Consider the following 14,039-nt stretch of genomic DNA (forward strand, 5'->3'; position numbering starts at 1 on the left):
TTTCATGCCTGGCTGCTTTCACTTAGCATAATGGTTTTGAGATTCACCCATGTAGTTGCATGTATTAGTACTTAGTTCCATTTTATTGCTGAGTAGTAAAGATGCACCATAATTTGTTTATCTGGACATTTGGATTGTTTCCAGTTTTTAGCAATTATGAATAAAGTTGTTACAAACATTTGTATATAGGCCTTTGTGTTGACACGTTTTATTTCTCTAGGAGTGGGATTACTGGGTTGAATGGTAAGTGAAAGTTTTTATGAAACTGCCAAACTGTTTTCCAAAGTGGTTGAACCATTTCACATTCTCCCTGGCAATGTGTGTGTGAGATTGCAGCTGTTTCACATCTTCACTGCCAATTGGTATTGTCAGATTTTAAAAGTTTAGCTATTATAATAGGTGTAGTGATATCTCACTGAAGTTTTCATTTGTATTTGTCTAATAACTGATGAATTTTTAGCATCTTTTCATATGCTTATTTACCATCCACAACTTTTTAAATTGGATTATTTGTCTTATTATTGAGTTGAGTTCTTTATATATTCTGGATATAAGTCCTTTATCAGATACCTATCTTACAAATATTTTCTTCCAGTATGTGGGTTATCCATTGATATCCTTAACAGTATCTTTCAAAGAGTAGTTTTTCATTTTAATGAAGGCCATTTTATCATTTTTTTCTCTTTATGTTCAATGCTTTTTGTGTTTTATTGAAGAAATATTTGCCTACCTAAAGTCACTAAGATCTTTGTTTACCTCCACAACTTTCATAATTTTAGGTTTTACATTGAGGTCTATGATTTAATTTTTGTACATGGTGTGAGATAAGGTTCAAAAAAATTTTTTTTTGCATGTGGACATCGAATTGTTCCAGTACATTTGTTGAAAAGACTATCATTTCATATAAAATAAACAAGGACCTACTGTATAGCACAGGGAACTATACTCAATATTTCGTAATAACCTATAAGGGAAAAAAATCTGAAAAAGAATATATATATGTATGTATGTGTATATATATACATATAACTGAATCACTTTGCTGTACACCTGGAACTAACACAACATAGTAAATCAACTATACTTCAATAAAAATATTTTTAAATGTTAAAAAAAAAAAAAAGACTAACATTTCTCCACTGAATTACCTTGGCACTTTTGTTCAAGGTAGATCTTTAGGTCTCTTTCTTGATTTACTATTCTGTTCCATTCATCTGTATGTCTATCCTAAAACAATTGTCATGTGGTCTTGACTACTGTAGCTCTAAGTGTTGAAATCAGGTAATCTGAGTCCTCCAACTTTATTCTTTTTCAAAATTGTTTTGGCTGTTCTAGATTCTTTCGATTTCCACACATATTAGAATCATCTTATAAATGTCTAATGAAAAAGCCACCTAGGATTTTGAATGGGATTACATTGATTCTGTAGGCCAATCTGGGGAGAACCGGCGTACTAACATCTTGAGTCTTTCATTCTATGATCACGGTATTTGTCTCTCTTTACTTCTTTCTCTCATCAGAGGTATTTGGGTATTTTCCAGATATCTTTCTGTTACTGGTTTTTGCTAGTTTAATTCTGTTATGGTCAGAGAACATAATTCACAAGATTTCAAGTGTTTTATTTGTTGAGGTTTTATGGCTTAGAATATTCTCTATCTTGGTGAACATTCTAGATGCACTTGAAAACAATGTGCATTCTACTGTTGTGTGAATTTCATGCCCATCTCCCAGTGGTAGACTTCTCTTTTTGCTATCCCTGTATAATCCTGGGCCCAGGTTTTTCTGTTCCTCCTCCAAGGTCAGAGGTTACTTGCTTATACTCCTTCTCCAGCAGTAATGGTTCTTCGTGGCCTGAAGGCAGAGCATTTCCCATTCCTCCTCCCAGAAGCAGACGGGTTTTGCTTTTATTCCTCCCCCAGAAATAATGGATTTTGCTGGGGTCCTGGGGGGTGATATGATTTGTTGCTCTTCCCACAGCAGCTTAAGTCTTTTGTATCCTTCAAAAGAGGGGTCTAAGAAAAATGGGCAGAGTTTCATACCTATCCCTCAGCAGCAGCCAATTACCTCCTGCATGTTTGAACCACTGACAGGGACTTTCTGGTCCCCTGCCCTGCCCCAGTGTTTCTTGTGAGCACTGGGGTAGGCCCTTGGGATAGAACCTGTGTAAGTGTATGAAGTCCTCTTATTTGAGACTCTCAGCTCTTCCAAACTGACAAACTAGCCCATACTAAGCCTTTCAGAATTTATTAAAATTTTAGTTGATTTTTTTCTTACCTGCTTGTACAGTGGCCACCTGTTTCTCTCATGCTCTAAGATGAGATGATTGGTAGTTTCCACCTCTTGTTGGAGGGCTTATCACTCTTTGGGATTTAGTTTACTTTGCTTTGCAACCTCAGCTGTCTGATATGCTCAAGAAAAACTGTAATTGTATAGATTACCCAGGTTTTTCTCCTGGGTAAGTTAGGAGTGACATTCTCTTGAGGCTTTCTACATGCTTTTCCAGGTAGAACTCTGACTACTGCTACCAAAGGTGATTTTGTTATTCTCTTTAAAGTCAGTATTATTTCTGTCATTGCAATTACTAAAATTTGTAATTATTTTTACTTTGTCTCCTCCATTAGACTTTAACTCCATGAAGATATATAGTACAGTCATCCCTCAGTATCCACAGAGGATTGACTCCAGTCCCCTCCCCCCACCAAAATCTGAGGATACTCAAGTCCCTTATATAAAACGGTGTATTTGCATATAACCTACACACATCCTCCCATATACTTTAAATCATCTCTAAATTACTTAGAATACCTAATACAATGTAAAGGCTACGTAGATAGTTGTAAATACAATGTAAATGCTATGTAAATAGCTGCCGGGTACACCGCAAATTCAAGTTTTGCTTTTTGGAATTTTTTTTTTTTTTCTTTTGCCACGCTGCGGGGCATGCAGGATCTTAGTTCCCCCGACCAAGGATTGAACCTGTGCCCCCTGCATTGGGAGCATGGAGTCTTAACCACTGGACCACCAGGGAAGTCCCATGGAATTTTTTTTTCAATATTTCAATCCATGATTGGTTGAATCTGCAGACGCAGAACCTGAGGATACAGAGGGCCAACTGAATAATCTCTTCATTACTGTAACCCCTGTACCTAGCACCATATTGGACAGTACTTAAAACTAAATGGAATGATACATACCACAAGTATTTCTATTTTCAAAAACAGAAAGCATTAACCTATCATAGAGAAAACAATGGCTAATTAAAACATCCACAGAAGTATTGGGTTGGCCAAAAATTTCATTTGGGTTTGTCCATAAGATGTTACGGAAAAACCCAAAAGAACTTTTTGGCCAACCCACACTAGGGAACAGAGGGAGAGGAAGAACAAGAGCCCAATAGCTAAACTGGAGGATTATATTCTGGATTATCTGTTAGATTTTCATTTATAATCTGTCTGGAGAATCTGGCTATAATGTTGACCAAGTTCAAAACATAAAGCACAAACAAGAAAGGTATACCAAAACAGTTTTTAATTAAGCTTCAAGAAAAACGAAATTAAATGAAATAGCAAAACACAGATCGGTAATTACTTATTGTTTATTCTCCTCTTACAAAAAGACACTTGGAACAAATAAATATAAAATGGTGTATGTCTTGATTAGCAATGGGCAAATATAAGTTTTCTTGGCATTCTCCACAGGAACAAACTAATGAAGTTTTCAAAAGTACACCCATCCTATCCACCTCCCACCTTCTTCTATAAAACGGTCAATTCTACAATTTTTAACAATGGATTCTCAAAATAAGTAATTTAAGACTGACTCAGGGACTAAGACATCTGAATCAAGTTAAAAATATGTGTGTACTATGATGCTGCCCAGAAACCTCTAATTCAACTAATAAATATTATTACAGTTTTTCGTTTTTTATAATTTGTATGACTAAAGAGTCTGTTCTGTTCAAATCTGCATGGCAAATAAAATAAACAGAAAGCAGAGTACAATATATACACTTTTCTGTCCTAAGAGAAAACATTAAGTACCGGTATATTTAACATACACTGAACATGCCATGTATTTTCTTAAAGCCCACAAAATCCTGATTTCCTATACCTCGCAGGTGATGTAGCAGAAAGCAAACAAATACCCAAATCATTTGTGACCAAATTTAGCTAATAAAATTAGCTAAAAAAACAATATACACAACAACACACCAGAGTCTGAGTAATGATGAATATCCAACTGTATTTGTTTCACTAAAATTTATCTTCAGGCTAATACCTGAAGAGTTTTGCTAATACTTACAATTAAATATCCTTAATGATTTATGTATCAAGTGGAAATATGTACAACAGCTGTTTCAAACCAGAAAAAAAGGGGGTAATTCTTTTCCCCTGACCTTTAAATAAAATATTTTTTTAAATTCATTTAAAGTAATTTCTTACTTGGTGCTTTATAACCACTTTCTACTTTATGGAGACCATTTTAAAAGGCAGAAAAGAATATAAAATGTTTAAAGGGTCACCATCAAAACAGCCAAATGGATTTCAAATTTACTTTTGTAAACTTTCTGTACTACCTAGATCTTGTACTAATTAATTACACTTCACTGGATCCCCTGTAATGTTAAAAACATGAATCTTTTTTTTTTTTTTTTTTGGCCATGCTGCGCGGCTTGCTGGATCTTAGGTCCCTGACCAGGGACTGAACCCAGGCCCTTGGCAGTGAAAGCGTGGAGTCCTAACCATTGGACTGCCAGGGAATTCCCCAAAACATGAATTTTAAAAAAAGAAAAACTGGCTTTTAGATTTTAAAATAAGCCCCTTCCTCCTCCACAGCTACCCTTCAAATATTTTAAGCAGAAAATTAATCTGGTTGCTTTAGAGGCTGATGTAATTTTTGCTTAAACTGTAACACTTCAAACTTTTTAGGACCAATATCAAATTCAATATCCAAAAGATTTATTCACTCTGAGGGTGCGTGGAAGGTGGAAGTAAAAAACGTCAGTACAAATAGAACCACACATAAGAAAAAGCACCTAAAGATGGAGGAGAGACAGCTCTGACATCCTGTCAGTGGCAAACCATGATTGTGTGTTTCCATGGACATAACACCTTAAGTTCTCCAAAAACCTAGTTTGTTTCTATGTCTGAAACGTTCTTTAAACTTCAAAAGCCAATTAAAATTTAGGAGGGTAATTTTTTTTTTAATTTCTGGGTATAGATCATTCGAGATCAATTTCCTAGGAGGCAAGTCATGACTCTCCAGAAGTGTGAATAAACATCAAAAAATCCAAGGTAAAGAGCCACTACATCAACGTGAACAATTAGGAATCGTATGAAAGTCACAAGGTGTTACAATTCACTGATTTAAAGTAACTTCCTCATGGTAGAAGATAGTGTTTCATGACAGATATACGTTATGGCCACTGCTTCTGAGAGATACACACATCACCCCCTACTGGTGAGACCCCACTTTGTGACAATTTAGAAATCTGAATTTAACTCCAGAAGATATAAATTTCTGGAATATGAATTTGAAGACAGAGAGTACAACAGCAGTTGAGTGGAAACTGCCTGCGACACTCTTTTATTTATTTATTTTTCCTTTAAGGCTACAGAAAATCTGCACATAGACAAGGCAATTAATTCTCATAATAAAAATACCCCCTCCAAATAGCCCCAAGGTCTCCAGTCAGATTCCATGGTCAGTATATGCTGTAATAAATTCTATTCCACAGGTGTACATTCTTTTGAGTCTGCAGGGTTAGGATCAATTCTTTCTGGAAATATTAGCTTCTCACAAACTGCCTCCTTTATCGGCAAATACTGTGATATTTCATTAGGTTCCGTGAAGAGGGAAGGTGAAACGTGCTAGGAAATACATAAATCATATTAGCATATATTAAGTTACTGCACTGATAGTTTTGAAAATGCTTTCATTCAAGCATTCCTAAAGCATGCCAATTTTAAAATGAGGTGCTATATATATATACATATATACTGAGCATCATTAGGTGTTCCTAATAATATCAGGTATCTCTTGTTACTGACTCAGCTCTGTTACTAGATGGTTTCCTCAAAGATCATAGGGATATATCATTTATAATGCTCCCATAAATGTCCTAAGAATTTAATACATCTTAATCCAATCCCTTTTTCCTGTTATTTTTGCACCTTGAAAGCACTAGCCTTCAGTAAGATGCCAATATGTGGTCTACAAGAGACTCTATATAACTTTTCTAACCTACGTATATTCTATATATAGACAGAAATAAGCACTAAGAGTGAATAAAAAATATCAAGTTAGCAGGAAGGTATCACTTTTTAAACAACCCATTATCGAATGCTATAGACTTGTAGAAGCCCTTTACAAGTCGCAGGGGAGCAAAAAAAAAGCAGGGGAAATTATGCCCCCAAAAGTAAGTCATGGAAAGAACATCCTATTGCAGCTGCACCACCAACTAGCTGTGAGACTTTTAGTCACACCTCTGGGTCTCAGTTTTTCCAAAATAAAATATGGAAATTGGATTGGACGATGGTTAAGGTACCTAACAACTCTAACTGTAATTGAGATAAGTTCCAGAAAAAATATGCTCCAATAGGATTTCTCCTATAGAGCTTTATTAGGTAAATGAATGGATTTAGGGATGTAGATTTGGTGGATGGGTGGGGCATGGGGGAATACCATACTTAAAATAAAACATTAAAATTTAACTTCTAAGACAAGGTTGCCCACTCTCACCACTATTATTCAACATAGTTTTGGAAGTGTTAGCCACAGCAATCAGAGAAGACAAAGAAATAAAAGGAATCCAAATCGGAAAAGAAGAAGTAAAGCTGTCACTGTTTGCAGATGACATGATACTATATATAGAGAATCCTAAAGATGCTACCAGAAAACTCCTAGAGCTAATCAATGAATTTGGTAAAGTAGCAGGATACAAAATTAATGCACAGAAATCTCTTGCATTTCTATACACTAATGACGAAAAATCTGAAAGTGAAATTAAGAAAACACTCCCGTTTACCATTGCAACAAAAAGAATAAAATATCTAGGAATAAACCTACCTAAGGAGACAAAAGACCTGTATGCAGAAAATTATAAGACACTGATGAAAGAAATTAAAGATGATACAAATAGATGGAAAGATATACCATGTTCCTGGATTGGAAGAATCAACATTGTGAAAATGACTCTACTACCCAAAGCAATCTACAGATTCAATGCAATCCCTATCAAACTACCACTGGCATTTTTCACAGAACTAGAACAAAAAATTTCACAATTTGTATGGAAACACAAAAGACCCCGAATAGCCAAAGCAATCTTGAGAACGAAAAATGGAGCTGGGGGAATCAGGCTCCCTGACTTCAGACTATATTACAAAGCTACAGTAATCAAGACAGTTTGGTACTGGCACAAAAACAGAAATATAGATCAATGGAACAGGATAGAAAGCCCAGAGATAAACCCACGCACATATGGTCACCTTATCTTTGATAAAGGAGGCAAGCATATACAGTGGAGAAAAGACAGCCTCTTCAATAAGTGGTGCTGGGAAAATTGGACAGATACATGTAAAAGTATGAAATTAGAACACTCCCTGACACCATGCACAAAAATAAACTCAAAATGGATTAAAGACCTAAGTGTAAGACCAGACACTATCAAACTCTTAGAGGAAAACATAGGCAGAACACTCTATGACATACATCACAGCAAGATTCTTTTTGACCCAGCTCCCAGAGAAATGGAAATAAGAACACAAGTAAACAAATGGGACCTAATGAAACTTAAAAGCTTTTGCACAGCAAAGGAAACCATAAACAAGACCAAAAGACAACCCTCAGAATGGGAGAAAATATTTGCAAATGAAGCAACTGACAAAGGATTAATCTCCAAGATTTACAAGCAGCTCATGCAGCTCAATAACAAAAAAACGAACAACCCAATCCAAAAATGGGCAGAAGACCTAAATAGACATTTCTCCAAAGAAGATATACAGATGGCCTACAGACACATGAAAGAATGCTCAACATCACTAATCATTAGAGAAATGCAAATCAAAACTACAATGAGATATCATCTCACACTGGTCAGAATGGCCATCATCAAAAAATCTAGAAACAATAAATGCTGGAGAGGGTGTGGAGGAAAGGGAACTCTCTTGCACTGTTGGTGGGAATGTAAATTGATACAGCCACTATGGAGAACAGTATGGAGGTTCCTTAAAAAAACTACAAATAGAACTACCATACGACCCAGCAATCCCACTACTGGGCATATACCCTGAGAAAACCATAGGTCAAAAAGAGTCATGTACCAAAATGTTCATTGCAGCTCTATTTACAATAGCCAGGACATGGAAGCAACCTAAATGTCCATCGACAGATGAATGGATAAAGAAGCTGTGGCACATATATACAATGGAATATTACTCAGCCATAAAAAGAAATGAAATGGAGGTATTTGTAATGAGGTGGAGGGAGTTAGAGTCTGTCATACAGAGTGAAGTAAGTCAGAAAGAGAAAAACAAATACAGTATGCTAACACATATATACGGAATCTAAGGAAAAAAAAAAAAAAAAGGCCATGAAGAACCTAGTGGCAAGACGGGAATAAAGACACAGACCTACTAGAGAATGGACTTGAGGATACGGGGAGGGGGTGGGGTGAGATGTGACAGGGTGAGAGAGTGTCATGGACATATATACACTACCAAATGTAAAATAGGTAGCTAGTGGGAAGCAGCCGCATAGCACAGGGAGATCAGCTCGGTGCTTTGTGACCACCTAGAGGGGTGGGATGGGGAGGGTGGGAGGGAGGGAGATGCAAGAGGGAAGAGATATGGGAACATATTGTATATGTATAACTGATTAACTTTGTTATAAAGCAGAAGCTAACACACCATTGTAAGGCAATTATACTTCAATAAAGATGTTTAAAAAAAAAAAATTTAACTTCTAAAAACTGATATTTAAATACTGTACCATTAAATTAGCAATTTTGCTCTCTCGTGAGGTATATTCTCGTAACATGTAGGTCTTGTCAGCCTATGTTTAAAAATCAAAAACATTGCAATAAATTTATTTATATTAATTAACAAAATCATTTCTATTAAACAGAACTGCCCACATTTTAGAACAGGTTGTGAAAGTACCATTAAGTCTGATAAGAACATCTAATTCTACAGTGAAATAACTAATTCAAGAATTCTGAATTATTAATTCCAATCTCTATAAATCACATTAATATCTGATACACATATGTAAACAGATTTAATAATTACCATGAAGAAAAACACAAGCAAAGGTTTTATTTTGAAAGAAAATGTGTATGTTTGTAAATGAGATATGCAAGAGATTTTAATATTACTTCAAGTTTGGAACTACATCTTTTCCTTAAGCTATATTACCATCTACCTACATAACTGTGGCTACTCTTATGTTTCCCCAAAAAAAGTTTAAACAAGTTTTGTTCTTTCCCATTTCTAAAAAATTCTTATCAAATTGTTTATTTACAGCCACTTTTTGGTACTTCAATTTTCCCATTTAAGACTTCTTAAAGTGAGGTTTTAGAAAGCAATTTATTACAATTTGTTTTTTTGGTAAAACATTATTTAATAAAAGAAAAATCACAAGATTATGCTCCCTTAAAGTTTCAATCTTTTATATCAACAAAACAGATTAATGCTCATTGTTAAAAAAAAATCAAATACTATAAACGTATAGAGTATAAATCATCAGCAATCACAATCTCTACAGACAACACTATCCTTAACATTTAGAAATCTCTACATAAAATCTTATATAGATTCATACTTGCATCTTAAAAGTCAACATTAATATGCACATCTTTCCAAATCAGTTAAACAACTTTCTGCCATTAATTTTAATGGTTGCATATTTTTCTACTATATGGACTGTAAAAAATTAATAAACAGAAACCTCAATTAAATAGATTTGGGAGACTAGACTGGGGAGCTCTCATACCCAGCAGCCCAAAAGAAAAAAGAAAGACTCCTCTTACTTCCTGGCAAGGACTCAACCAGTGGAAAGTCATGGATTCTCTGCTTACTGTAGCACTCCCATTTTCCTTTTCCTCTCTATAGAAGCATTCTCCTTCTCTTGTCGTGTGGGGACTTGCACAGGGCTCACCATGGTTACAGACCTGAATTGCAATTTTCTGCTGATCCCGAATAAATCCAACTTTGCTGGAGAAATATCTGGCAGTCTATTTGTTGTAGGCCAACAGGATATAAATGGCCATTTAATCAATGCTCATTCAATGGGCATTATAGCACCTTCCTTCTTTCCTTTTAGCTATTATAAACAATAGCATTGCCATGAATATTTATATATATACAACTCTATACAGCTGCCTGATTAATATTTGTGGGTTACTGTATGTAAGAATCTTTTGAGGATAAATTCTGAAAAAAAAATCAATATTGTTGAGTTAAAGTATAAGCATTTCTAAAAATTTAGATTTCATTTTTTCTGAGGGAGTAAAGTATAGCTTATTTTTAGTACTTTACTATCACTTTTAAAAAGAAAAAGGTCCATCACAGTGACCATGTTATTTCAAAGGAAAAAGAAAGTGCAGGATTTAGGAAAATACCAATCCAATCACATCTTACTGGGCTTAAATTCCAGTTCTGCCACCTATTAACTGTATAACTTGCGCAAGTTACTTAATCTCTCTTTGCCTTAGTTGCCTCAGCTGTAAAACAGAGATAATAATAGCATCTATTTCATAGGGTTGTTAGGAGAGTTAACTATTACTACGATTACCCTGACTGATACTGGTGGTTTCTTCTCTCATTCGTCATTCTACAGGATCACAAATATGATGTTAAAAATTCATTCAAGAAGGATAGGCTGCTATAAAGCTACAAGAAGAATTTTCATGACTCAATTTAAGCCTCCCCCCCACTTTCTTCATTTTTTTTTAAAAACTTCGTATGTTAACAGTTCCTTGAAATGGAGCACAGAGCTTTCAAACATTAAAACAACTATCAAAATAATTGTATAATACAAATTTCTGGAGGCCATGAGATTGGTATTTCTAATATCAGGACATTACATAAACAACACATACTACAAAAAAAGTAAGAGTTAAGGGACAGTTTTCTTAAACAGATTAAGTTTAAGAGGCTTTTTAAAAGCATCAGACTCCCCTTTATCAGGGAGTGTCTTTTGGAAAACATGTTTAACTCGTAGAACTTTTGGAAAAGAAGATGTAATGTTTCGATAACTGTGCAGTCAACAGTGAATATGACACGACACACCCAATCTTAAAGGTTAGACAAATAGCCATATAATATAAAGCATTACTGAATTTCAAACTGTCAGACTGACAATGTAACAACATGAACAAGCCCAATGTCAATTAGTACTTTCATTAAATGAGAATAGATACCTCATGGTAAAGTCTTGTGTCATTCATCCTAATAAGCACTCCATCAATTCTCAAGAAAAACCGCAACAGCAAGAAAAAGCTAGAAGGCATTACTCTCTGGAAAAGAAAAATGTAAAAAGTATTTTAATGAAAATTAAATACTTTATTACTTTGCTGAAAGAAAAAACATTTTTAAGGCATCGGAGGAAGGCTGAATTAGCCCTATATAAAATTCTCTGAACTAGAAGTTCTTTGCCCTAGCGCCAACCAAGGCTCAAAACCTTGTTTATACGTAACATACTGGTTTCAGTTTCCTACAATAGAAAACTATTTTTTCTAGGTCAAAAGATAATGAGGTTAAAAAGATTTAAAACTCACCTAAATAATGTGAAAAAAATAATTGTACTTTTAGTAAATGTTAATACCAGTAATATCAAAATGAAAGAACAACCTAGTTCTTTGTTGCTACTCATCTTTTATTAACTTTACATAAAGACAAGAGGGCTTTAATGGTATGCTCTAATTCAGTGCAACCAATTAAGTACTATTTCATACTGCCAAAGTCTGGTTTATGAGATCATTATAACACGTTCTTAATATCTTTGATCTGTGTCACATCCATGTATTTCTGTTTTCCAAGTATTACCACTGAAGAAAGTCAGTTAGTGGAGAGTGGGTCCTGGTGGCAGGGAGGGAGGGGATGGATGAGGTGTGGGGTCTTCAGGTCTTTCAAAAGAATATACCTCATGGGAGTGCTGTCAGACACATGGCTACCTTTATCTCTCCCCTTCAATCTACAGCCAGCAAAACATCCACAACTCAACAAAGGTATACCTCTGCCCAACTCAACAGGACACTGGAGAATTCCACACATCTGTACATCTAAAGGTTGGTGAACTGGAACACATGGAGGAGGTGGAACCAAGGGAACAGTGAAGTCGGTGCCTGCAATCCCAGCCCCATGACTGAGACGGATGAGCCCACAGCTTCAGAAAACCCAGTAGCAGCAGGAGAACCAGCACACATGACTTTGGTCTCCCAACTGTGGGAGCGCCCATGGCCACAGGTAACTGGGAAGCAGTGGCAGTGGGGCCTGGGACCCTGTCCCTCCAGCTGCTTATGCACCCACAGCCCTGGCCCCCCATCCACAGTAGCAGAACCCTTATGACACCCAACATGGTGGAGAAGCCTGCACAACCCTGCTCCCCTCCAATTATCCTCCTCTTCCCACAGCAGAGCCTGTGTCTCAGGGGATCCCAGACACAAGGGAAGAGCCTACCATCCTCACGACATAGCAGCTCTGGCAGAAGCAAAGCAGCAACTACCCCAGAGGCACAAGAAGTGACAAAGAAGGCATGGAGCCACACCTCTTACAAAGACAGTGGAGGCTGGAAAGTGCCAATTCTCAAAAATAACCAGAGGTAGCACAGATAAGAGAAACCAGAAACTTGTGTTACAGCACCACCTACCAGAAAACAAAAGAAAGCACTCTCACTTCTAACCTGTCATTTAACTTCAAATGCACAAGCAGAGGAACATTTCATCAAGCACCATGAAGAACCACAGTAATACTATACGACAAAAAGAAAATGACAAATCTCCAGAAACCAAACTTAAAAGTCACAGGATTTTTCAATTTAACTGATAGAGAATTCAAAGTAGCTATCATGAAGAAACTGAACGAGACACAAGAAAACTCAGAAAGGCAGTTTAATGAGCTCAGAAATAAAAGTAATGAGCAGAAGGAATACTTTACCAAGAAGACTGAAACTCTAAAGGACCAAACAGAAATTCTGGAGCTGAAGAACTCAATAAACAATATGAAGAATGCATTAGAAGACACTGGAAATAGAGCACAGCATATGGAAGAGAGTATTAGTGAGCTCAATGGTAGAAATCTAGAGATGATACAAGTAGAAAAGGAAAGAGAAGTAAGATATTTTAAAAATGAGAAAATTCTACAAGAACTATGTGATTCTTTTAGGAAGGGCAACATTAGGATAATGGGTATCTTAAAAGAAGAAGAGAGGGAGAAGGGAGCAAAGAGATTATTTAAAGAAAGAACAGCAGAGAACTTCCCAAACCTGGAGAAGGAACTGGAAATACAAGTCCATGAAGCTCAGAGAACACCTAATCACCTCAATGCAAAAGACCTTCTCCAAGACATAATATTAAAACTGTTGAAAGTCAATGACAAAGAAAGAATTTTAAAGATAGCCATGGAAAAAAGGATAGTAACTACAAAGGATCTCCCATTAGGCTATCAGCAGATCTCTCAGCAGAAACCCTACGTGCCAGTAGGGAGTGGAATGACATTCTCAAAATATTGAAAGACAAAAACTGTCACCCAAGAATATTCTATCCAGCAAAGCTATCATTCAGATATAAAGGAGAAATACTTTCCCAGACAAACAAATGATGAGGAAGTTCATCAACACTAGACCTGCCTTATAAGAGATGTTAAAAGGAGCTCTTTTACTAGAAACAAAACAGCAAAAATACACAAAATTTTGAGCAAGGTGATAAACAGACAGAACCAGAGAATTGCAACTGTTTATCAGAATACGTTTTAAAGAAAGCAGAAAAATAACTATCGCTATCTCAGTTTGGTAACAAACTCACAATATGAAAAAGGATA

At 35.9% G+C, this 14,039-nt stretch overlaps 1 protein-coding gene across 5 annotated transcripts in view; it reads right to left on the reverse strand.

The window, feature by feature from the left end:
• Positions 1-3,511: 3,511 nt before the first annotated feature.
• TIPRL (TOR signaling pathway regulator) overlaps positions 3,512-14,039 on the reverse strand; it is a 38,101-nt gene continuing 27,573 nt past the window's right edge. For 4 of the 5 annotated variants that reach the window (XM_082399734.1, XM_082399735.1, XM_082399732.1 and 1 more), the window contains 3 exons: positions 11,423-11,518; positions 8,992-9,054; positions 3,512-5,870 (listed from right to left, as the gene is read on the reverse strand). In XM_082399734.1, the coding sequence (XP_082255860.1) occupies positions 5,727-5,870; positions 8,992-9,054; positions 11,423-11,518 (303 nt within the window). In that variant the 3' untranslated portion in view covers positions 3,512-5,726. Of the gene's footprint in view, positions 5,871-8,991; positions 9,055-10,171; positions 10,434-11,422; positions 11,519-14,039 lie in introns of those variants that run through there. The other variant, XR_014246859.1, reaches the window with a different exon arrangement.

Source organism: Balaenoptera borealis (genome assembly GCF_965194805.1).
Source record: "Balaenoptera borealis genome assembly, chromosome: 1".
NCBI lineage: Eukaryota > Metazoa > Chordata > Mammalia > Artiodactyla > Balaenopteridae > Balaenoptera > Balaenoptera borealis.